At 51.9% G+C, this 26240-nt stretch overlaps 1 protein-coding gene across 9 annotated transcripts in view; it reads right to left on the minus strand.

Annotated features, from left to right (window-relative positions):
• Window positions 1-4649: 4649 nt before the first annotated feature.
• The window catches only part of EFR3B (EFR3 homolog B), a 103887-nt gene continuing 82296 nt past the window's right edge, over window positions 4650-26240 (minus strand). For 6 of the 9 annotated variants that reach the window (XM_019483787.2, XM_059728246.1, XM_019483789.2 and 3 more), the window contains 11 exons: window positions 26021-26193; window positions 24437-24512; window positions 22318-22479; window positions 20135-20266; window positions 19378-19445; window positions 18731-18858; window positions 17060-17151; window positions 15063-15111; window positions 14055-14161; window positions 13015-13064; window positions 4650-11511 (listed from right to left, as the gene is read on the minus strand). In XM_019483787.2, the coding sequence (XP_019339332.1) occupies window positions 11406-11511; window positions 13015-13064; window positions 14055-14161; window positions 15063-15111; window positions 17060-17151; window positions 18731-18858; window positions 19378-19445; window positions 20135-20266; window positions 22318-22479; window positions 24437-24512; window positions 26021-26193 (1143 nt within the window). In that variant the 3' untranslated portion in view covers window positions 4650-11405. The other 3 variants (XM_019483784.2, XM_059728252.1, XM_059728243.1) reach the window with 3 other exon arrangements.

A 26240-nucleotide genomic window follows, 5' to 3' on the forward strand; every position in this document is an offset into this window, starting at 1 on the left:
GTGAGATCATCGGGTCCAGCCCCCTCTCAAGGAGCAGGAAATCAGCTGGGGTCAGATCACCCCAGCGAGATAAGCATCCAAGACATGATCTATACACTGAGGATAGATGGCTTCTGTACCCACAAAAGCTACAGATTGGGCTATTTCTAAAGGAAGCAAATAGGATCTCATGGTGCAGTCAGTGGGATGGATGAGGAAGATGGCATGCAGCCCGTTGTCTTGGGAATTTATCTGCTGGTAGCAGGAGTTTGATAACTGTCCAAGGGAGGAAACAAGAATAAAGACAGCAGAGATAGAACCAAAGCTAAGTCCAGGCTAGCAAGGCAGGCGCCAAACTCCTAACTGGGAGTGTGTCTAAATTTAATGCACATCAGCTTAATGTGCATTAAGCGGGTTTAGGCAGGTGTCTACACGTGCAGGCATTAAAGCACATTAGCGCTTTAAAGTTACTAAAGTTAACTAAAGTTAGTCCCAAGTCAGTCCACACATACAGCATTAATGCACTTTAATGCATCTACACGTGCATTACTGTGCTTTAACTATTTGTGCCTAAATTTGATACCTGCATTTGCAAATTGCCCATGATTAGCCCAAAATCACCATTTTAAAGCACATTAAGGGCACACACATGTAGACACACGCCCTAATGCATCTTAAATTTAGGTTAATACCACCTTAAAGCATCTTGTGTAGATGTGGCCTGGTGCAGCTCATTCCTAAGGGCACAAGGCACAAAATAGCATCGTGCAGGGAGCTAATGCAGATCAAGTGAGCACTGAAGAGCAGGCAGCAGAAGGGCCATGATGATCCAGCCTGGTTCACCCCAACACTGCACTGAGTGGCCATGCAGATGCCGGGACCCAAATGACTCTCTCTGCACTATGCTGCTCTGTAGAGCTGCACCAGATCTGGTGTGAGCCTCTCTGCTTGGCACGGCTTCATGTGGTGGAGACCCCACATGCTTTGAGCAGGGGGTTGGACTAGACGTGACCTCCCAAGGTCCCTTCCAACCATTATTTTCTATGATTCTGTGACACACCCCAAGGTTAAGGAGCTGGGAACAGCTACTAGAAGGCAGGGTAGATTTGCACCTTAGGCCTCTGCCACATGTTACATCTATCATGCAATTTACTGGTTCATTGTACAATAAATGTAGACTGGCCATATGTGCAAAGTAATTATCACACCATAAAAGTGTCCATTCAGCTACAAAAAGAACCAAGCAGCTACAATGTTAGTGCTTAAAAATGTGTGACAATTTTATAGCTGGTTTCTATCCAAGGAAGACCCATATAGACCAACCAAAGTGAATAGATAGATAGATAGATAGATAGATAGATAGATAGATAGATAGATAGATAGATAGATAGATAGATCTCACTGCTCACTAACCCTCTCACCATGTCTGCATTTCCTTCCTAGCCATTATCTGGCTTCACCAAAGAGAAGCAGCTAAGGACAGATCATGCCGGTGACCTGCCCACATGAACAAGGTGAAATGCATGACATTACAACATAAGTTGGAGCAGAATTCACTAGCCCGCTCCATTGACTGCTCTGTTGCTACGTTCATTTCTCAGCCTTGAATCTTGGCCAGCCCTGGGGTGAAGGACAAGGGGAGACATTGACATCCCTGCTTTGATACATGCCGGCTGAGACGGGCTTGTGGAAAGCTTCTGAATGGCAGCAGGACTCCAGGCTTACACAGAAAGGGTGACGGGATGGAGTAACATGCCCATGCCACAAAGGAACATCACTATTGCTGAGTGATTTATCTTCAGATTCAGCTGCTGGTGAGCACGGCCCTATGGTCAAGAGGTTCTGGTCCTCAAGGCTGCTTCATATTTCAATGACATTCACCGCAGTACAGGAAAAACTCACGTGAGGATTATATAGGAAAGAACAAGAGAGAGAGGCAGCCATGCTAAGGGACCCTCAGCAAGAGGTGGTGATGGCACCTGGACAGAGCTTTCTGCGCGAAGAATGCATCCCAGCATCCTTGGGTCTTTCTAGTACCATGCGGCAGAAGGCCTGGAGGGCTGGGCTTGGCCAACCCAATACAGTTGAGCCCAGTTTTACTTGGCAGGTGCCCAAGTTAAGCAGGAGAAAGCCTGGCAGTGGGAAGAAGACAGACAGGTCATTGCTCTGGGGAGTAGGTGGCTTCCTGGGTTGGACCTGGTTGCAGTCATGGTCTGGGCTATACACTGACTAGACCCCAGGCACGGTGGGAAAGCAGCTGATGAGGATGTTTCAGCTGGGGTCCATCTGTTGGGAAGAGGGCTGGAGGACTGGGATGACCGAGTTGAAGAGCCATGGGGAGCAGCCTCTTGTGGAGCCTGATGTTGGGGGAGGCAGGAGGGTCATCCATGACCTGGAGAGGGGAAGTCAGGGGCCAGAACTGAGGAAGCACCTTCCAGCAGAAGGGCAGATGGGTGGGAAGCTGCCACTGGAGACAGTCTGGGACTGGTACACTGAAAGGGGGTGAAAGCCTAGGCTTCTAGCTGGCCCCCAGACGATGGGGCCAGTCAGGAGCCCAGCCGCCATACCCTTCAAATCCAGATGCAGGGAAGCAGAGAGCTGTTTCTGGTTCCTGAAGTGACCTACAGTCATGTTTTCTCTGTAGAGAGCAGCATTTAGGTACAACCATGTCCATGCTCACAGCTGCCAACTCAGGGACATATTTTTTACTGACAATCTGCAAACTTTTCACTGACGACCAAACTTTTTTACTAACCAACGTTTTACGTAACACCCTTACACTCTGATTCCCTCTGACTGCACCCCACACCACGCCACCCCCAGCCCCCAACCCCAGTTCCTCCATCCTGGCAGGAACTCCCACCCATTGTTTCTCCTCCCTTCTGGCCCCGCAGCTCCAGCCTGCTCACACCACCCACCTCCCTGTCCCACCCAGTGCCTCAGAGCATGTGGGGCCACATGGCCCTACCTAGTCCTACTTCAAGGAGAGCCGCTAGTACAGGCAGGACATGACCAACAGGACACAAAGGCAGAGGTGAAGAACTATGGAGGCTCCCATGGGCCACAGAGATCTGATGGAGAGTTGCCTGCTCTGTCTGCCCATCAACACTTGCATCCAGCCTGATTCTGATGATGGATCTTCAATCAAGCTCGTGGTTTTTTAGTTTTTTTACAGTTCACGATTTTTACAGACTTTATGGAGCAAAGCTACAAGAAGCCTTGGACATATCTCTTCCCTCCCTGCCTTCCCACACCATCCATTAGCAAAGGGGCAATCTGCCACGAAGAGACGGGTGCGTACACGAGCTAATCTCAGTCTCTAGCCAGTGATTTTTGATACAGCATTTGTGTCTCCACCACAGCCGTAACCCAGACCATGCTTGCCACTCCCAGGGTATCAGAGCATGAACTCCTTTGGGGAGTGGGAACAGCTGCCCAGTCCATGCTCTGCCACAGTAGTTGAGGTTACATGGGGGAGGGCTGGTCATGGGGTATTTCCAGGAATGGCAGAGGAGAACCATAGGCTCTGACACCTGTTTCCAGTAGTCTAATAGCCCAGGCATGGTAGCTAGCCATGCTCAGACTTATTACTTGAGCAGGGGGAGGGTGTTGCTTATGAGGCATGGTCTTTATTTTTGCCTGTGTCTGAAGCGTTAAAACCACGTTGCACTTTTGGTGAGCTCAAGGCATATACCTAGGCCCTGAGATATATGGAAGGGCAGATTGTTATGACACTAAAAACAAGCAGGACGCTGGCATGAAGCTACTTTTCCCCAGTAGATCTATGTCTGAGAGCATGGGACTTTCTGTGTGCCCTTCTCTGTGCCCGAGATGGGACCCTATTACTGATTTCATCTAGGTTTTAAGCTCAAGTGGAAGAACCTTGTGCTTTAAGCATAAGAGATCCCTCGTGCCAGCCGGCATTGAAGTGATCAGCATAGGAAGAGATGATCTTTTCAACTCCATTCCCCAAAGGTCGATGGGTCATTAATTCCCACCCACGGGGACTTGTCGGTCCCATCCTAGAAAAAAAAATTGGAGCATTTAAAAGGAGCGAGAACCAAAAAAATTCTGTAGAAAACCCCTCAAGAATCTATGCGGTTGACCCAAGAGCAAAAACTTTTCTATGGTTTTGGAGGATGTTAGGAAAAACATGTCCATTCTCCCAAAGGTTCTCTGGGAAGCTTCCAAAGGTCGCAGCTCAACGTATCGTCAGCAAGGACTGCAAATCTGAAGTGAGGGCAGCATTAGGATCGTGGCCCCCTGACACTGGGGTATATCAGAGATGGATTTAAAGCAACGTGATTTTCCTTCTTACGTGCACGACTGGAGCAGTATGGGATAAATGTGCATGGCGCTACTGACATCAATGGGGATTTGCCATTTTACATCAGCTGAAGCTCTGGCCCACTGACTTCGGCAGAGTCACTCCAGGCATATGGGAGCATAAGGGAGGAGAATCAGAGCCAAGAAATCCAAGGTGCAGTCGTCTCCAGCTTGAATACCCATCAAGAGGATCGACAGGCCGTCACTGTCTTGTCTTGTCTCCATGAAATGCACGTCTGGGCGTGGCAGACCTCCCTTACGCTCCCCAACGCGTTCCTACCAGGAACTACATCAAACCCTAGAACATGCCACGTGTCCCTATCAGGAAATATAGCAAACCCTGGAACATGACAACATTAACATTTATTTGAAAAGGGCATAAAGATGAAAATATCCTGACCAAAATGTGACCGTAAACCATTCAGACAACGTATGCTCCCCCTCAATCTCAATCACCGTCACAAAAACGATACAGCGCTCCCGAAGTACACAAATGGAAACGTACACATGCACCTACACCGGGTTTATATAAATATATTTATATCATATGTATATATATATACAGTATCTATACTAAACGTGAACATACAAACAGGGCAATTACAATGCACGTGGGAGACATTTACAGGATGGAGTTCATGTTTCCAGGTTCGACGCTTAGTGCAAATAGAGCTACCTATTTCCGAGAGGGGAGAAGGGGGGAGCATCTCAGTGTGGGCTGAGAACAAAACATGCTGGTTTTGTGCAAGACAAGAGTAGACAGGAGATGGTTTCAGTCTCAGCTGTGACACCGCTCAGCACATTCAGAGGCAGCTCAAGCATCACATGGCACCAGTCAAGAATACAAGGATCACCACTATCGGATCAATGACTGGGGAAAGGTAGGGTTGAAGGGACCGCAAGGGATTGTCTAGTCTACCCCTCTTTACTCTGAGGCAGAATTAGGCATATCAAGACCACCCCTAACAGGTGCCCGTCGAACCCTGGATCATAGGAAAGTAGGGCTGGAGGAGACCTCATCTAGTCCAGCCCCCTGCTCAAGGTAGGATCATCCTTGACTAAACCATCCCAGCCCAAAACTATAACGATAGGGATTTCTGGGGTGACCTGGTCCAGGGGTTAACTCTCCTCAAAGCTGGCTGTTTCTTTCCTAATATCTAACCCAAACCTCCTTAACCGCGAATTAAGTCAGCTACTGTTTTATCATGGAGAACCACGAATAGTTGATGTGTCCTTCCTCTATCTACCTTGGACAAGTGGCAGCTTCCCATCAGCCCTCTCTCTTCACAATTTACTCCTCCAGCCTCTTCTCCAGGAAGTTTTTCCATCTTGTTCTCCTTTGGACTCTCTCCACTTTGTCTATATATTTATATATATATATATATATATATATATACACACACACACACCCTTTTTTTGCAAAGTGAGGTGCTTAAACTTGGTGCTGAGGCCTTAGCAGACTTGGGTAGAACAGAGTAAATACCTCCCATGTCCTACACAGCGCTCTCTCATTAACAGATCCCAGAATAGCAAATGCCTGTTTTGCGACTGCATCCTATTCTTGACTTATAATCAGCATGTGATACACGGTTATCTCCAGAGGCTTGTCTGCCACAGTGCTGCCTGCACTGTCCATTTGACTTTGAGTTTCTTTCCTTCTTAAGTGCAGCACTTTGCACTTGTCTTGACTAACTTTGAGATTTCAGGCTGGATCTCCAGTTGATCCAGGTCTTTGCTTGGCTTTGCATCCAGTTTGAATGACTAGCCCTTTCCTCCAAAGTATGTCCCGTCACCCCCAGCCCAGTGCCTTCTGCAAATTTTAAGCAGGCCCCCCAGTTCCCTCCCCCAAGTACCACCTGAACTATAATCACCCCTTTCTGGGTGTGTCTACACGTGATTTACACCGGCTTAAATTTACTGCGCAGTAAGCAGGAATAGGCCGGCGTCTACACGTGCAGGCATTAAAGTGCATTAACGCTGTGTGTGAAATGACTTGGGACTAAAGTTAGTCCCAAGTCAGTCCACACGCACAGTGTTACTGTGCAGTAAGGAGTCTATACGTGCGTTATTGCGCAGCAACTAATGGGGCATAAATGTGATACCTGCATGATGCAAGTAGCCAATTTAAGCACAAGTCAGTGTAAATCACCATATTTGCTGCACGGTACAGGCATGCACATGTAGACGTGTGTCCATGCTGTGCAGTAATTTTGGTTCCTGCGCAGTAAATACACATGTAGGTGCATCCCCTGTGAACAAAAGGGTTGGGGCTATGAAGTCTGAAGAGACCGACATTATTATATAGCAGATGGGTTTCAGCACTGGTGTTCAGACTGAACCTAGCTCGCTGTTTGCTTTGGCTAGTTGTATTTCCATAGCTTTAATTAAAAAAAGAAACAAAAAGTTTATTTTCAATCCATTAAAAAAAAAAAAGAAATTTTCATTGCGTAATTTTGATTTGCAGCTCCTAGGTCCTCATTTATTTGAGGAAAATGTCCACGCTTTCCACCCTCATCCTGAAAAATGCCTAAGTGCTGTTCTGCGTTTCTCTTTTCAGGCAAGAGAAAGTAGGTCAACAAGGAGTGAAAATGTTCACTTTAATGAGCGAAAGTGCTATTCCCTCTCATATTTTATTTATTTATATTTTTTTAACTTTCCTTGCACACTTTTCAAATAGGCAAAGGAGGAGGAGAAAGAGTTGAAAACAGAAAAAGAGAGCAAATGGGGGAGAGGGGACAGAAATCTTCCAAACTTGCCAGGAAAAATCTTGGGGATTTGTTTTATTTTGCTTTGAACTGTTCTAGCTTTAAAAAAATACTTGAAAAATTGTTAGATTAAAAATAACTAAAAAAAATGAAAATACGCCCCCCCATAACAGAAGACCCCTCTCAGATGACCTGTTTCTCGGTTCCCATCAAATGTAACCAGCAATATAGACCCAACTCGTTCCTCTAGCTTCTTCCCTCCCTTTATTCTGGAGCTCTTGTAGAGAGCGGCCTTTCCTTGGGTGTAATAAAATCGGTAAGAGAGCCGGGTAGCAGCACTGGGGCTGAGGGTTACGGGCGCTGCCTGTTTAACCACGTGTCAGTGTTCCCAGTGCACTGATACGGGGTATTCCCAATTCAGGGGTTACTACTGCTCCCTCGACAATCGCTCGCCTGTTTTGCACGCCCCTTTGTGAGCTGCCAAACCGAGCCAGGGCTTCGATGGTCCATAGGGTACGTGATGGAGGAGGCACCAAGGGACCAGCTGGGAAGTCGGGGTTGGAGGGGTCAGGAGGTCCCAGGTCTGGGGGGCCAGGAGGATTCTGCACGGTGTCTCGTTGTTGCTTCCCCCTCTCCGTGAGCTGAGCAAAGAGGCAGGGGACAGGATCAGCAGTGGTCGACTCCTGCACCCGTGGCAGCTGGAGTTTGTCAAGGGCAGCGGTTTTCAACCTGTGGTCCATGGAGACCTGGGGGTCTGAAGACTATGTCTACGGGGTCCGTGAAAGATGACTATGACCAATCCAAAGTGCTATCAGGGCCTCAATTAACAACCAGGATGACCAGGCAGGGCTGGGGGATGACTTCTCTCCAGCCCGCACTGCCCCACGCCCCGGCCATCCAGGTCTGGGGGAACACAGCGGGGCCCTGAGCCTCCACTCCTGGACAGGACAGGAGATGCCAGCCCCTTGCAGCTGGCCACATGCCTCCTTCAGCTGCCCTTCATCTGGTGGCTACTCTTATCACACCATCCACCCCACCCCGGCTGGACCTGAAGAGCGATGTGACGCTCCTGCACAGTCGTAACAAGCTACCACGCAATCAGCATCACCAAGGAGGCATGCAGGGACACTACTGGTTACCGCACAGTCATTTAGTATTTGTGCGTGCAAGTATTAAGTGACTGTGCAGGAACAACCGCGCAGGGACCGTCTCGTGTCCGTGCAGCCACCGGGTCCGAAACATCCTTTAGTTCATATTCCCAAGCCGGCAGATTGCAGCTTGGCAGCGCCTTGTTAAAGTGCTTTGGATTTGGCTGTCCATTTGTCCTGCAATGGGCCTTGTCCGCTATGATCCTGCCACGTGGAAGCAAACACAACCTCAGATGAGACTTCTCCATTCTGGGAACGTTTGAGACCTTTTTTTGCACAGGAACAAATGGCAGCGCAAGGCACGGGGCAGAGACAAACCAGATCCATCCAAGTTGCTGTTCGCTATTTCATTGCAATGCCTAGAAAACACCTGGGAAAAAGGAGCTCTTGGTGAAAGGCCTTTTTTTTTTTAAATAATATATTTTATGTTCCAGGTCAAATTAGCCAAATCGTGTCGACTGAGCAGAACTCAATTGCTCCAAAAACCGTATCGACTGAACGCAATCGTTCTAAACACCATGTCTGGAGCAACAACACACAAGCATCCTCCATCCCAGGCTCTCACCCTGGGATTTCAGACGCTCCCAAATCCCTTGGCAGGCATCCTACATGGAGGCCCAAGCCTGGATGTCTTGGGGTTCAGGTGCCTCCCAGATACTACAGGCAAGCATCCTCCATCTCAGACTCTTTAGTTCAGCAGTTCAGATACTTCCTACGCTCAATCTTAGCTCACAAGAGGCCGGTCTAATTCAATTCCCCTCCCGGCCATCCAATTAGGGGGTGGGAGAATCCCTAAATCCACACCTGAAGCCCTCCGGGAAAAGCAAACAGATCAGACACGGCATTACCGACACTGCTAAGGCAAAAGAAAAACCTTCAGCAATAGAAACAAACCCTCACTCGCAGACCTTCTGGCCTCTATAATGCAGTGAAAAGAAAGAAGTCGCCACTCCAACGGGTGTCTAAATTCCCTCCGCCGCTCAGGGACTTGTAATAAGCTGCAAAGAGAGAAGCGGTGTGGTCTGGGCTTGGCAACTAGCAAGCTAACCACACGCTTAACCGGCAGCCGTGCGAGGGTTTAAAATGTCCAGCCCGAGAGCTAAAAGTGACCTGCAAAGAGGGGGGGAAGCGGGAGAGAAATACAACAGTCTCCTCTTCAAAATGAGCCATGATGATTTCCCAAGGGTATTTCCAGAGGAGGAACATTTTGTCTTGTGTTTTTTCACAAGAAAACATGAATCTGTTCTTTAAATGTTTCACCTCCCTGGAGGGAGAGGCGAAAGGCTCTCACTTGGGAGAAAGGCTTTTACTGGCAAAACTTTGCTACCATTTCCCTTTCAATTAAGGTATGAAAAGGCTCCAGTCCCTTCCACTTCTGGTCCTCCAAAGAGACTCCCCCCACAAAGACTGGAAAGAAAATTTTGATTTTAACAAAGTAAATGAAAGAAAATAATAATCCTTCCAAGCCCTTTGCAAAACAAAGCAAAATACGGGATGTCAAGGCATGAAACCAGTTTTTCTATGTGCTTTGCAAGTCGCCCTTAAGGGCATTTTCTTCTGTGCATACCTAAGGGGGAAGATTTTTAAGGGCTGCATCTTCATGAGATCCAGACTAGATCGAGGACCGGAGGCTTAATCCACAGTCTATTGGAGACTGCAAGGGGGGGGCTACAGACCCCTCAAGCCCCCTCCTCTGTTACTGACTGTAACATGGAGGGGGTCGAGTTGAGAATGATCTAAACAAGGGTGTTTCTGCTCCTTTACTGGAAGGATTTTGCTGAACGATCAAACTTGAAGCAGGACAAAGCCCAAACATTGGAAATTTCAACTCCTCATGGACGGCTGTCCTCCCTCAAAACCAGCAGGATTATAATCCACATGACCAGGTGGTTCCCACAACGCCCACGGGTCATGTCTTCATGCAGACACTCCCAGTTTTCCTGCCCCGGAGCATCGGGCTGGCCTATGGGATATGCCAGGGATGACAGAGATAATGCCTAATTTACTGCTCCAATCTGCCTGCCGCATCTGCTTTCTGGGTGCTCCCAGGCTCTCGCCTGTCCTCAGTCCTCCCTGCAAGACACACTGCCTGGGGGCTTGGGGACTGCTCCGTGATTGACACCAGAAGAGCAGAATCACCACCCACCCCCTGACACCCACCCCCAGATTGAAGGATCAGGGTGTTGCATCCTAATCATATCCCCTCATGCACACAGCAGGCCTCTCAGGCCCCGTCCTCCCACTCCCAAGTCTTCAACCCCGTGCCTAGTGGAGAATCGCCCTTAGCTTCTAGCAGTACAGATCTCATGAGACACAGCAGAGCTGTTCGGGTTCCTTCCACTTGCCCCATACAACGAGCCATGGGGATCCATTGCCATTTTGCTTGACAACTTGCAGGAAGACACTACCGTGGAAGAGGGATCTGCCCTGCAAGATGTGGATCGCAACTCCTGTCTCATCGTCACTGCAAACGCCAACACACATCCACAGAGCAGGAACCTGGGGCACAAAAATCCCTTGCAGTGAACCAAGACGCCTCGTCGGCTCTCCCCGGGCGGGCCTGCTGCTCGCTTGGAGGTTACACACCGCTCTGTGCCGTTGAAAGGCAACTGCGATGCACCTTTGCACTCTTGGGGCCGTGCACATTTGGTTCCAGCTACGCCGGCGCTAGGCAGGATGTCATGCTAGGGGGTGACAAGTCCCTTTCTGGCTATCAAACCTCGAGCTCCCACCAAAAGCACCTTGCTAAGACCTCCCTCCAGCCTGACCCCGGGCAGGTGGCTGTGACATCCTGGCTGGCGTGGCGTAGCGGAGGTCAGCGTGCCAACTGAATCCTTTTTGGAGTAGGAACATCTAACCCCCTGCTCCCCAGCTAGATAAAGAAACCTCTTGACCTGCTTCTGCCAAAAACATCCACCCGCCCCGCATGGTCCCTGGTCCCTGAACCCGTGAAACTGCTGTTGGGAACCACTCGAGTCTCCTGCATCGTCAGCTGGATAAGAAGAAAGCAAGCCGCCGCGTACAGGACATTCAAGTGACTGAGGTTACTGAAGAGTCCTGGGGGCATTCTCCGTCCATGTGGCTCCGCAAGAGGGAAGATGGGTTGCAAAGTTCTCCGAAGAACGGAGCTCTTATGATGGTCATCGGTTTCCTCTCCATTTTCGTCCATGCGGAAGGCACCTGCTCTCACCCTTCCCGGCTCCGTCCGAACTGGGGTCTGGCCTTCCCTCGGCACCTGCTCCGCCTCTCAGTACACGCACAGGTCTGGGAACTTCATCTCGTACACAGGGATGGAGTGGTTCTGGGGCTGGCCGTAAGCAGCGGTGATGGTGCCCGAGGGGCTGGGCGGGGGTCTGAAAGGTCAGAGAGAGGCAAGGTTGTTTTAAAGGGGCATTTCCATGCTAGATCCCACCCGAAAACCAGCTGCTTGACCCAAGGCGGGGATGTTCCCTGCTGTCGGGGAAGACCAGAGGAGCTCAGGCCCATCGCTGTGAACCCTGATGCTGCACAGGCATAGGTTCACATGCACAACTCCATAACAAAAGCAAATGGAGATGGGAAAGGGCCAAAATACCCAGCTGGAACCACCCACCGCCTGGGGACTCAGGAGAGAACCGCCAGCAGATGAGAAGCAATGGGGACAACAGCAAAGCCAGACCCCAGGGAAAATCCACCCCCTGATTGACCCTTCCCAGGCTCTGCACTGTCCCCCTTGCACATGGGGTCCGGAGCTAGAAGCTCCAAGGGAGAGAGAAGCCGGTTGTCTCCCCTATCCTGATGGCCTGGGCACATCTCCAGCACCAGAGCAGATCATGCCCTGTCCCCAGCCCCTCATCATCCATCCCCATAGCCATGTCCCAACACACAGGTCACTTATTCACGAGGTTCACAAGTCACTCACACGGCTTCCAACAGCGCTGCCTGCTCCCAACGGCAGCTATTAGCCAGACAAGCCTGGACACATTGCTAGGCATTGCTAAGGAGGGCTCCGAAGTCACCGAAACAACAACCAAAGTATAACAGGCAGCTACATTGATACAGGGCCCTTTATATAGAGTCCTAGAGTCGGAGATGGGCTGGAAGGGACCTGCAGAGGTCACATCTAGTCCAACCCCTCTGAGGCAGGATCAGCCCTGTGCAAACCACCCTGTACAAACCCACTGGGCAAATTTACACAGTCAGGCCTGACCCAGCACCAGGCATCGCACCCGACCCTGCCGCAAGGATAGGCAGGGGAACATGGTGGTTATCGTCCTGCTTCTCTAAAAGGTGGTTAATCGATGCTCGACAGATCCCAGGCAGAGGCCGTGCCTCTGCTACAGGCACCTCCACAGTGCATACCCACCTGAGCAAGGGGTACACTTCCTTCCTGACCCCACATATGGCGATTAGTCTGATCCTGAGCAAGGGGCAAGACCCTGTAGCCAGGACCTTCTGGCTTTGGTGCCAGCAGGAGCATTAGCACAGCCCAGTCCCCATCCCCAGCCTGGACTGTAGCTGGGGGAGGCTTAAAAACCCCCTGACACATGGAGCAGAAAAGGTGGGGAGGGGGCAACTAGCAAAGCCCAGAAGCCTGCAAAATCCCCATAGCAGAGCACAGGCATTGCTGCACCTAGATCATCCCCGACCAGCGGCTGTCCACCCTCTTCTCAAACACCCCCAGTGATGGATAGTCCGCACCTACCCCAGGTGTCTATTCCACTGGACATTTGCTTGCCAGGAGCCCCCCAAAAGGTCACTAGATGCAGCAACAGAATCAATACGCTGCCAGCACTGCCTTGCAGAGGGATCCCATGGAGACCCCCAGCCCCAGCCTGACCCTGATCCTGCCTCCCCAAGCAAATTCTGACACTCACCGGATAGTGATCTCGAAGATCTGGTTCAGCTTGCTCTGTAGCAGCGTCGCCTGCAACAACAACGGGGGACGTTAGCCGGAGGCAGCACCCAAGAGGAGTGCTCCTTCCAAGGGTCGTGCACAGACACACAGCTTCAGGCCAGTGTGAGCAGGGTGCTGCTGTACCCCCACCCTCCCAGCCAGCATGCAGGCCATGTGGGGGGTATCTAATGTGAAATGGCTGAGCAATGCAGGCTCGTAACTCATGTGGGGGCATTTTTTCACCCAAGTCAGCACACGATCAGCCCAGAGGAGCTGCCCTGCTGGATCTCCCAGAGGAGATGGGTCCAGCCTCCTAGCAGTGATGTGTCTTAAAGTTTCCCAGGAATAGTAACAGAGTCCTAGAGCCGTAGGGCTGGCAGGGAGCTGCAGAGGTCACATTTAGTCCAGTCCCTGCCTAAGGCAGGGTCAGCACTGTCCAAACCAGCCCACACAAATCCATTTTTTAGCAAAATTTTGCAGTCAGCCCTAACATAGCACCAGGCATCGCACCCGACCCTGCCCCAGGGAAAGCAGGAGGACCACGGCAGTCAACGTCCTGCTGCTGCAAAGGGTGTTAATAGATGTATGATTCCCTGGCCTGAATGACCAGATGCCTATTGCCAACCTCTGGTATCACTTAAAACATGGATTCACCCCTTGGGACCTGCAGAGAGACCCCTTAACCCTCTGCCATGGGCAGAGCGCTCGTCGTTCACCTCGGACACTGCAGCACTTGTGCCGAAAGGTCTCACACCAGGCACGGCTCGAGAGCTCTTGTGCCTTGTTCAGCGCTGGGAGCCGAATGGCTGCCACATCTTCAATAACTATCTGACCCCCGTGTCGCTGCAGGGCTCGAGCTTGGAGCCCACCACCACAACCACCTGTACTGTCCCAGTTTGAGGAGCAAGTGGACCCAGTGGGAGCAGTAGTGGGGTGTCACAGGGTCCCTTTTGCAGTGCATCTTGCTGTGGTCGTCTCCCTCCGGAGCCCGCCGCGGGGCCGAGCAGGCGGGCGACTCACCCGGGCGCCACAATGGGCCGCGATCTCTTCAAAAGGAGCCTTCTGGAACTTCTCCACCACCTGCCGCCGGCGTTCGCGCTCCTGCTCCTCCACCGCCACGCTGTCTACTGGAGCACACAAAAGAGGGGAGGAAGGAGATGGAGCAATGGGGAGGGGACCAATTCTAGCCCTAGCACCCAGAGGGGATCATGCCCAGGCCCGGCCCTTCATGCACCTAATGGCAGACTCTGAGCCAAAGGGAGCAGAGAGGATGCAAAGCTCATTCCAGCTCCAATATGCCACGATCTCCCCCGCCACGGCAAGGTACAGCAAGGGTACTGCCTTTCCCCACGCTCCAAAGCACGCGGGCAATGTTGGGAGCTGCAAAGCACAGTCCCACGGGGGCATCCAGACAGCAAAGCACCCAGGATCGAGGGCCATTTTAATGAAGGAGCCAGGAGGGTTTAGCTTGCAGACAAAGAGATGGAGATCAGTCCCCGAAAGGTCAGGTAATGGGTTTAAACTGCAACAGAGCAGGGATAGATCACGCTTGGGGAAAAAACTTCCTGACTGAGAGCAGCAGGAAGGTTGAACCAGCTGCCCAGGGGAGCTGTGGTGTGTCCTTCCCTGGAGACTGGGCTGGGCGTCTGTCTGGGCTGGGGTAGCCTGCGGCTAGGCAGGGGGCTAGACTAGAGGGCCTGCTCCCAGGACTGTGCTCAGACTCCCCCCATCCCCAGGCCCAAAGGGGCCTCTGCATGAGAGAGCTGGGGCATGCAGGCATGCAAAGGCATTTGCATTGCTATAACGTCCCGGCATTGCAGGTTGGGGAGGGCTGGACGGTCTCTAGGGCTCCCTGCCTGGCTCATTTAATGACCAGTTCATTAAAAAGCACCTTGATGCTTCCAGTCCGGAGCAGAACAGCCACAAAGCAGGAACACGCACGTGCCAAAGAACACACACACACATGCACATGCACACACGCGCGTGCCCTCCACCTTTCCTGCACATGCAGCCCGCTCGATAGCTTACCAATGGCTTTCTTCAGTGTTTCATACGTGATCTCCTCCGCGGGTGCTCTCTAGGGGAAGAAAAGAAGCAGCATCGTCTCTGTCGGGGAGCTAGTCTGGCAGCAGGGGAAAGCGGGGTCGAGCTCCAGCGGTCCAGCTATGCACCAATGCCTAATTCTTGCTGCAGTAGGCCTCACCCCCTAGAAAGCAATGCCTTTTGGGAAGGCATCTACCTGCACCTGGGCTTCATACAGGAGTGAAATGCAATGGTCTGACAGAAAGGTTAGATAAACTGGCCTTGAACTCTATGGACCCATGAAGGCACCAACACCTAGAATAGTGTAGGCCTTATTAAGCCATGCATTAATTATAGAAATCAAAGAAAAGTTGGGTTAGAAGGGCCCTCCAGAGGTCATATATAGTCCAACCCTCTGCCTGAGGCAGGATGAGCCCTGTGCAAACCACCCCAGACAAATCCATCATCTCAGCTATTAGTAAAACTACACCGTCAACCCTAACAGCTCAGCTCAGGTTAGTACCTACAATGCACCTAAACACTAACACACGTGACCGGCTGGTACGTGGCACCGGTCAGGAGACTTGCAGTGAAGTACAGGCCAGAGGCAGGTAGTGTCCCCCAAGCCTAATACAAGCATCAAGGGCTCCTAAACCCCCTTTTATCCACTGATCAGAACAAATGCACGTCTGCAGCATCCACTTTGCAAATACTAAAGCACACATCCTCGTTGTCACCAGATAACCTGACCTGCATGCTCAGTAGGAAAGCGTGTTTACCAGGTCCCCCTGATCCTGATACATCCATCCCATCTTTACATTGGGGTCCTGCCCAGTATTATCAATCACGCCATAACCACAGGCCTTGTGAGGAGTCCAAACAGTCTAACCGCATCATTTTCCCAGAATTTTCTAATCACAGACTCATCGAAAAGTAGGACTGGAAGAGACTTTTGACAGTCTAGTCTAATCCTTTGCTCGAGGCAGGATCAATTCCAACCAAACCATGCCAGAAAAATCCTTGTGTGACCTGTTCCTAAAACCACACCATCCTCCCTGCTGCACAGCTACAAGGCATATTGCCCAGAGACCAAAAGCACCTGCATCTGCTACCGGTAGAGTAGGGGGGTGAGGGATGCCTGTGCCCTGCTGCTACAAGGGTTGCTAAAATGTGCCTGAGAGATCCAAGGAAGGGGGCCGCACCCCTGCTACAGAGGAAGGCAAAACCTCCATAGTCTGCACCGATCTGACCGTGAGATAAAACACCTTCCTGATCCCAAATGTGACGATCGGTCTGACCCTGAGCAGAGGCAAACTAAACCCTCCAGGTTTTAGTCCAGCACTGGCAAAGCCCAGTCAAAATCCCCAATGATGGCTGCACGGTGAATAAACCCCCCCGGACACATGTAGCAACAGGCGAGGAATGTATGCAATGCAATACATATGCAATGTACGGTATCACCTAGCTCCATTCACAGCAAGGCTACTTTGGTCAGCAAAACCTGAGTGGCATCGTGCATGGGTGGGGCTCGCTGTGGGGATCCTGCCTCTTCTGCACAGCTGGAGGGAACAAGCTGGATTGTCTCCATGCTGCATGCAAGGGAGGACCAAGTGCAAGCCACCCCAGGGAGCAGGGGCAGGGGGGCTTCCACCTATCTTTCGACTGCAGAAAACCCCTGGAGCCATTCTGTTGCAAAGCACGCAGCTGGGCAGGGGGTTGGACGCTGCTGGGTTGATCTTGCGAATCCTGCGTAGGTGTCGGCACACCTGTGACAGTGCTAATGTTGTGTGGCACCCTTGAAAAGACCTCGTGGCACCCCAGAGCATTGCAAAGCCTCCGGACTTGCTGCCCACCACACCCCGAGCAAGTGCCCCCCTGCCACGCCAGCCAGCCCCGTGCAGGGAAAGGCTCAGAGAGCTGTGCGCTGATGCAGCCAGCCGCAGCATCCACCCTCCGCTCCCCTCGGGCCCCGCCGTGCCAGGACGGTGGCAGAAGCGGGGTACCTCCTCCTTCTCAGGGCTGTTTCTCGACTCCACTTCCACCTGCAGGGAAATGGTCTCCCCGATGCTCTTCCTCTTAGACAAGCGATCTTCATCTGGAAGGCAAGGAAAAGGCCACCTCGTCAGCAAGGCAGGGGCTGGGAAACATCTTCCCCCTCCCTGTCCCCCCTGTTTGGGACAGCGGGCAGGAGACAGCAGAGCTCGTTCCTTCCCACCCTGGGGCACATATCTCCCTTCACCGCAGCATGCAGGCACACGCCTGGGATCCTGCTCTTCCAGCATCCTGTGAAGCTGGGCCCTGCTGCTGTCCCCATGTGGCAGATGAGACACCAAAACCCTATTTCACCTCTCAAGCACCTGTGTGGAAATAGGGGCCTGAGTCCTTTCCCCTTCCACCCTGCTCGAGCCCCTGAAAAGCCATTAATGTGCCATCATATACCATATTTTCCACATACCACACCCCCACCCTCAAATAAGACACATGCCTGGTTTTTTTTGGAAGGCAAAAAGATTTTTTTTCCCCAGAGTTACAGCTACACAGAGCTGGGACAGAGCCTAATCTTCAGCTCACTCGCCCTCCCTTTTCCTGCTTAACCAAAAGCTGAAACCCTAGCTGCGGCTGAAGATTGGTGACCGTGGGTATTGCTACGATTTTGAAAAGAGCTATAAAGTCTGACGGGTGTGAAATAAGAGAAAAGAGACCAGGACCAGATAGCAGACAGCAAAACCAGAGCTCCCCAAGGGATAACACGGTCTAACGGCCACAAACTCCAGGAAGGCTGATTTAGATTAGACTTAAGAAAAACGTTCTTTACGGTACGAGTGTCCAGCGTCTGAAACGAACTCCCCCCAGAGGTGGTGCAAGCACCTACTCTGGACCTTTTCAGAAAACAAGTGGATTTTTTCTTGCTGGGGTCACTTGATCCCAGCTGACTTCCTGCCTATGGCAGGGGGGCTGGACTCCATGATCTCATGATCTCACGAGGTCCCTTCCAGCCCTTAATGTCTATGAAGCCCATGAAAAAGAAGAGTTGAACATTAATGCCTGTGGAGCAAAGGATGAGTCATTACATCAACTGAGGTCCTCAGCTGTCTGAATAGAAATGCCACTGCTGCTGCCCGGCAGCTGGTTTTAGAGCAGGAATCCAAGTGGGATGCTTCTATTCTGGGCAGAAAAAGATCAGTCTTTGCACCCCCATTTTAGGAGCCTACTTTTAGGGGGAAGGTGCATATGGTATGTGAAAAATTATGGCATAAAGTTCCTGCTCCTTAGCTTCGAGAGTAAGTCTCAAAAAGCAGTGGCACCTCGCAGGTGAAATGACCTCTGATTTGACCAAGGACACAGAGGAAATCTGTAGCCGTGGGATGGGCAGCTGGACACAGGTTGTAGAGACATTGTCCCATAGGACTGAGCAGGGAGAGGGCTGCAAGGGCCTCTGCTTCTAGTGTGGGTTCTCCTCATGGTACACTGGGTGGCCGTGCCTCAGTTTCCCCAGCTGCCAAACAAGGAAGCCACAGGAGTGACTTGCAGAAAGCTCACACCCTGAGCACTACCCACTTCTAGTCCCTGGGGATTCCCACAGCCCGTGAAGACCGTTCCCCCTTGGAAATCTTAGCCACGAGAGTCCACGTCATAGTGAGGACGGCCAAGACTGCCACTCGCCTACTTCCTACCTGTCAGCTGGGGGATGTAGGGTGTGCTGAGCCTGTCAGAGTTGTAGCCGCTGCCCCCCAGCACCTCGCTGATCTTGCTCTGCCGGAAGAGGACCTCGGGCCCCAGGCGGTCCAGGCTTCTCGTCAGCCTGCGGGAGGAATGCAAAGTGAAGAAGACCCCGACATGTTTTCCCCCAGGCACCCTGCTTTGCAGAGGCCACAAGGGCTTCCTAATGAACCCACAGGACTGTCGGGATCTGGCCCTGAAATTGCAAGTGCACAGGGGCAGAAACTGCCCTGGCTTTTCAGGTGAGCATAAAATATTAAAGACGCCCTTGACTTCATTGGCGTCACACCAGATCTGAGGGAGAGCAGAGTCAGGCTCCAACACCTGGAGGGACAGATGTTGCAGCCTATGGACAGAGATGAAGATTATGGCTGACAAAAGACACAAAGAGAAAGGAAACAGCTCTGAGGATGGGAGGATCCACTTCAGGTCAAGGATTCCTCCCTCGGCTCCTCTGGCAATGACAGTCCCCATGAAGGCGGCCAGTGGAGAAGAGACACCATCTCAGCATCCTCAGACATAGCGTCCTGCAGAGACGCAGGCCGCTGCTCTCAGACTGTGGCTGAGGGCGACGTGAGCCTCTGGAGGGGATGCTCCTTACCTGGGCCTCTCCACAAAAATGTCCTCTGGCAGCAGGTACATGGCCTCCTTCTGCCTCATATCGATGACCTAGGGACCAAAGAGAAACTCAAGTCAGTGGCTTCTCCTTGAACTGGATGGTTTATATAAACCTGCCCCACATCCAGGGGAACCAAATAGCCTATTTTGGCCCTCTTCCACACCCGGTTGGGACTGGACTGACAGCTCTGCAAGCTGTTGTCCTTGGTGTATCTACAAAGCAAGGGCTGCATGGGCACACATATCTCAAGGGATCTTCTCCCCAACCCAACTCAACTCAACCCAACCCAAGGTGCCCACGTCAACTGTGCCCTGAAGCGACAACCTAGGGGCAAGAGGGGAACTCAGTCCCCAGGTCCCTTCGGTCTTAGATGACTCCTCTCAGTCACAATGTGGAGGGGCAGTACATGTGGACTGAGGGGGCAGATTTCCAGCAGAAACACCTGCCCATTGGGGAATGGCCCCAGGCCCCTCCAAAATCACATCACACAACCCTTGCAACCAGAACAATCGCTTCCAGCCTGTGTCAGCGTCTAGGGGTAACACCACGGACTTTATACTCACACACCAAGCAGGGAAAGGCTCTGGCATCCCATTACCAGACCTTTGTACTACATGGTCCAAAGTGATGGTCCCGCCTACAGCATTGTGGACTTAGTACGGACATAAGAGACCATCACAAGCCAACAGGCAGAGCTGCACGCAGGAGCAGAACAGGAGGGGGTCAAATCAGGACCCACCTCATGGATGTGCTGGCAGAAGGCCGGCACGGTGGTGAGCTGGCTGATGAGGTTCAAATAGGCAGCGCAGAGGGCGTATAGGGCGCAGCGGTTGTACACGGGCAGATTGTCTTCATTGATCTGGGCGACCTCCTGCAGACACAGACACAACCCCCCACGAAAGGGCCTGATGAACACCCTCCCTCGGTGTGTTTTACACCGGGGTTGTACACCGACACAAGTTACACTGGGATTAGGAGCAGACAGATGCACAGAGCTGCTGTTATTGCGCCTTGCCACGGGGCAGCAGTGAAGGCAACCGCTTGCCTGACTTTAGCAAACGCTAGTCTAGGATGAATGCAGACACACACACTCGACCCTGGTGCGATGTCCGTTGATCTCCACTTCTTTCAGGGATTATTCTTTACAGCTCACTGCTTGCATGGGTTCACACCTCCTGAAAGTGGGAGGGTCACATGCTTTGGGGGTAGGGGAGGGAATTGGCTTGGTGCCGGTACCACCTCCTGGACAGCTGAATTTGGGGAGGGATGGATAGTTTGTCCACACAGAGCAAGAGATGGGGGAGGAGATGGCATCCTGGGATGCTGAAGGACTGATAATTAGTGCTTTTATCTGCACCAAACAGTCCCACATTACTGAACACTGCTCAAAGACAGACCTCTCCCAAAGCGGCATATGTCTAAGACACCTAGAGGGTGCTTAGCTCTAGTTTTCCTGCTTTCATGTGTGGATGCTCGTGTTTTAAGAGCTCTTAGTATAGCCTTAGGGTAATAATGTGAAACAACATCTTAACTAGGACCAAAAATAAAGGGGTGGAGGTATCAGCATCCCAATGAATGCTCTGGAAAAGGGAGATCTTAGTGGGGCTGTGGGTGGGGGTCATCATGGTATTGGCTTTACCTTCCACTCCTGGCTGCATCTCCGAGAGAGTTGCATTTATTGATTTGTTTTTTTGCCTTGCTATTTATTCCATTTTCTCCAGGCACCCAGAGGCTGCCAGGGATACGAGGCAGAGAAATAAAGAATTGTAAGAATAATAATAGCAGCAAACAAGCGAAAGCAGAAGACGGCTCGCCATTAGCTTGGGCAAAAAGGTTTCTCAAAGACTTATTCAGATCCCTAAGCAAATCTGAGTCCGCGCTCTGCAAACGGTCTGCCTCCTTGGCTGGAGCAAACACAAACAGACAAAGACCATTTACCCTGCCTTGCTGGGGGGCGGAAAGGATAAATATACGACAGATGGAGAGGCACTCGGGTACTTTGGGGATGGGAGGAGAGGAGCAGATAAGCACCAGGACAGGCAGAAATGGCTGCCCCAGGATAAAAATGAACAAAGCTATGGGCATACAATCATAGAGCAGTGCACAGTTACTCCTGACTTGCTAAAAGGGAACTTTACCGTGGATTATTGATTTTCCGGTGAATGCTGTATGTCCACGCTGCATTTCCAGCTGTGTCAAGGTAGATCCTACCAGGTAAATGTGTAGTGTACCCAGGTCCTCAGTGACCTCCTCTGCAGCAAGGCTGATCTGGAGTGACCCCATCAGCCCACCCTAATTAAACATCATGGCACTTCTCAGGGACGTGTTAAGCCTTGCAGCTATGGGGCTAGATCCTCTGCGGCAGTGGGGTATCACTCTACTGAGCCAAACAGCATAACTAAGAGCTAGATCCAGCCAGATCCCATCCCCAAAGTCCTCAAGGCAGCCCTGTTCCAACCCTCGACACCCACGTGCCGATGTATAGTTTGCACCTCTCTGCACACCCCTTCTGAATGGCTCAATCCAGACACTCATGCATTGGGATATTTAGTCTGGAGGAGGGATTTGATAACGGTCTGCAAACCCCTGAAGGGCGATGACAGAGAGGATGGAGATGAGCTTTTCTCTGCAGCCCCGGGGGACAGGACTAGGAGCAGTGGCCTCAGGCTGGAGCAGGGGAGATTGAAGCTGGAGATTCAGGTGGAAGCATCTGACTTAGAGGGTGGTCAAGCATGGGAACAGGCTGCTTAGAAAGGCTGTGCACTCTCCATCCTTGCAAGTTTGCAAGAGCAGGCTGGACAGACACTGGGCTGGGATGCTGTAGTGAGAGATGAGCAAGGGGCCCTTTCAGCCCCGCTTTCCTACAATCCTATGACCCTGTTGCCCTGAGAGGAGACCCCACTGCTGCCCTCCGTATCCCACCTGCACGGCCAGCACCAGGCGGATGAGGTCCACCACCACCTCCTCGTTGGCCAGCTCAATGCTGATGAGTGCCAGCATGCTGTAGAGAGCCTCGTAGTGCGACTGCAGGTTGCCCTCCTCCTTGCAGGTCAGGTAGATGTGGCGGTACAGCTGCTGGGCATGCTGAGGGAGACAAGGGAGTCAGGCTGGCAGGGCCCTCAGGTGTCCATCTCGTCCAACCCTTGCTTGAGGCAGGGCTGTCCCTATCTACACTGGTTTAGACAAGGGTTTCGGATCAGGCTCCGGAGCCCTGACTCTGGGAAGCATTTCAGCCCTGGAGAGTGGGAGAAGGGGCTGTGGCGGGTCTTCCCCCAAGCCTTGCCAAGGAAAAGCAGCAGGAGCTGGGTCCTAGCAAGCCGTGCATGAACAACTCTCACATGGCTACCAAGCCTGATACCTGGAGCCCCCAGAGATGTCCTGACCTGCCCCAGGTCAAGCAGGGGAATGTCCTGCCACTGCTATCCAATTCAGCTTACACCTCACCCTCCTGCCACTGCAAGGACAGGAAAGTTTGTTCACGTGCATTCAAGAATAATCCAAGAAGGGTTATTCCCTGTTAGAAAGGAAATCCCCAACGCCCAGGCCAATGTGACCAAGGGACAAAATTCCTTCCCTGCCCCAAATGCAGCATCAGTCTGGCCCTGAGTGAAAGGGCAAGACCCCCTAGCCCTTTTTCCCTTTTTGGGAAAAAAAATTAGACCTGCTAGATTTTTGCAAAAAAAAAATTCATTAATTGCAAGCTTTAAGGGTGTTTGCACCCAAAAGTTTGCAATTAAAGATTGGTTTTTTTTGCAAAAATCTAGTAGGTCTAATAAAAGAGATCACCTCTACCACAGTCCTGAATGCTTTTTCCTCTGGCCCAATGCGGTACAACCTGGATACCCTCCAGCTCTGAGTCACAATCCCCAGCTTGGGCTGCAGCCAAAAACCCAATGGTTCGGGGGATGGCAACCTCCCACCTGCCCAACATGTGGCAACAGAAGCGGGGGAAAGTCCTTTCTGACCCCAGGTGGCAACCAGCAAAGCCCAGGAGAACGGGAAAAACCCAACACCTTCCACAGCTCTGCAACCTGGGGACAGCAGGCACAGCTCCAAGCACCCCATGCCCTGAGTGGAGAACCAACATTTCCCTTTCTATATCCCCTCCATGAACCTACCCCAGCCCTTTTAATCTTCCGTAGACAAGATGGTTGCAGAGCATGGCTTCGCTCTCTTGCTGCCGAGCATGGGCTTCACCTACTCGCAGCAGATCTTGCCATGAGGGGACCCAGCCCAAGCACAGGCAGCAAGACATCACCCAGCACCGGGGGTGTCTGGTCCACTGCAAAGGGTGCCCTAGGACGTGCACTTCCACGGACACCTTCTACCCCGCGTTGCTGGTCCATGCCTCTTGCCATCACTGTGCCGGGCACAGCAAAAATCCTGTCCACAAAATCCAGGCTGGACCTGTTCTCTCATTGGTGCCTGCTGCTGCAGGGGACTGGGAGCCCTTCACTCAGCACCCTTGGGATCAGGCCCCAGGACTCTGATTTTGGGAAGCATTTCAGCCCTGGAGAGTGGGAGAAGGGGCTGTGGTGGGTCTTCCCCCATGCCGTGTCAAGGAAAAGCAGCAGGAGCTGGGTCCTAGCCCCAGCCTGCCTCGGTCCTGAGCTCTGCCTTCCCGCTGCCTGTCGTGTTCAACTTCCGAAGCCCTTCAATAAACATTTCCAACCCAGCTTATTCTTCCTACCTGGCTTTTGGCAGGAACCCCCATTTCTGCACTGCCTGTATGTGTGCCAGGCAGTGCACAAATAAAGTAGCAAAGCAACGTGTAGCACTTTGGGGAGACGGCTCAGGTTCATGCGCCTTGTACCCAGACACAAGCTGCATATCCCTAATGCAAACCTTCCCCAATGGTCTTTGCTAACACTCGCTGCCCAGGCTCTGTTCCCGAGGGAGCTCCCTGAAGGTTTAATTTGAGATGATCACTACATACCTCCTAGGACACCCACATAGAAAAGCATCCCCCCATCTGTCTCAGGATAGGTCAATCCGGACAGCAAAAGGGGTAGATAGGTAGATGGCCAACCCCACCACCTACCTTCTTCATGAAGACGGTATCCTGCCGAGAGCACTTGTCCACTTTCAGCTTCAGGACTGAGATATCGCTGATGGTGCTGCAGTTAAAAGCCAAGGGAGAAGAAAAAATCACTGCTACCAAGCACAGTTAAACATTGTCAGAGGAAGGGAGCAGGTAAGGCACCGGGAGAGCGAGTGACCCACCCAAGGTCACTGAAGCAAGCCGTGTCAGTGCCCGGGTCTGGATTCAGCAGTTGGGAGCCCAGGATGGCTTCCTACCTCCCTGCATTTCTACCACGACGGTCCCAAAGTGACTGTACTTCCCAGGTGTCATGTATTAAAGGAGGTGGGTTAGAAGCACAGGATTGTAGGGCTGGAAAGGACCTTGAGGCTGGTCTGTCTCATGATGGTGGCAGGTCCTGGAGAGGGAAGGACTGGCAGGCTGCAGGTGAGGAGCCCTCGGACTCTGGGGATGAGTCTGCCAGTTCTCAGGTGGGCACGCCTGCCCAGCCCCCTCCTCCCCAGCACCACCGCTGACCCATGAGAGACAAGCCCCAAGAGACCACCAAGTCTTGGGCTGTCCAAATGGCAGCCTCGATGGTTCAATCTTAGTCCACAGGGATTGGAAACCCTTGCAGCTGCCACAGACCCTAAACTAGCACCCGGGGGGGCTAATGCCACCACCACTTGCTCCCCAACACGTGGTGGGACGTCCAGACCACAAGAAACCCCAAGTCCAGATATTCCCCCACAACCCAAAAGAGTAGGACAGCCTTTCTCTAGTCTACTCCCCTGCACTGAGACAAGGCAAAGTTGCACCAGACCTCTCTTGGCAGACATCGATCCCATCCGTCCCTACGCACCTCCCATGAAGGAGATGCTATAGCCTCCTTCGGCAACGGGGTCCAGGCTTCCCCGCTCCTGGAGACTCAGGATGCATCTCCTCATTTCCAGTCTAAACCTTCCTGCCTGCTGATTATCATATTGACCCAAATCCAAGATGATGCTGAATTTAAGACGACCCCGCAAAAATTCGATTCTGTGCATGGAAAATATATCAATTTGTCGTAATTTTCCATGTGTGAAAAGCCAATTTTTAAGAGAGTCGTGTTAAATTTGTGCCCTCCCACCGCTGCGGTGGGGAATGCAGTGCCAGGGGGACAAGTGGAGAGAGAGGATCCAAGATGAGCCCCCCACCATGTGTTAAATGAGGGAGGAAAACCCTCATCTTAGATTTGAGTAAATGCTGTAAATTATTCTCGCCCTTCCTGCAATGGCCAAGGAGACCCATCCCCTTCTGTCACGACCACGGCAGTATTGCCAGCTCTCATGATTTTTGGCGTTCTTAAAGTCTACACTTTGGCAATGTGAAAACATAGCTCTTTCTTTCATCTATCTACAGAAATATAAATATAGACACAACAAAGAGCTAAGTTTCTCGTCACTTGTTTCTAAGACTTTAAGAACAACACCAAAAATCATGCGAGTTGGCAACATTGCCGCTGTGCCGGCTACGCCTCGCACTCGCGACTGCTGCCTAAAGGAACCTCCTTGGCAAAGACCCTGGAGACAGAGCCCAGACTTTCATTGAGATCCGCTGCCGTACCTGACGGTGGAAAACTTGTGCCTGTTCCCTTGGCGGTCGATGAAGCTGATCAAGATCTCGAGGACAAAGAGACGGATCTCAGGGTCTTCCATCAGGGCCGGCGAGAGCAGCCTGTCCAGGAAGGAGCTGGGAAGGGCCGTGAGCATGTTGGTGCACTGGAAACCTATGGAGACCTGCACAAGGTGGAAGGAGAAGAGAGAGGATATTAATGAGGGTCGCC

The sequence above is a fragment of the Alligator mississippiensis genome, chromosome 1, assembly GCF_030867095.1.
Source record: "Alligator mississippiensis isolate rAllMis1 chromosome 1, rAllMis1, whole genome shotgun sequence".
In the NCBI taxonomy this organism is placed as follows: Eukaryota; Metazoa; Chordata; order Crocodylia; family Alligatoridae; genus Alligator; species Alligator mississippiensis.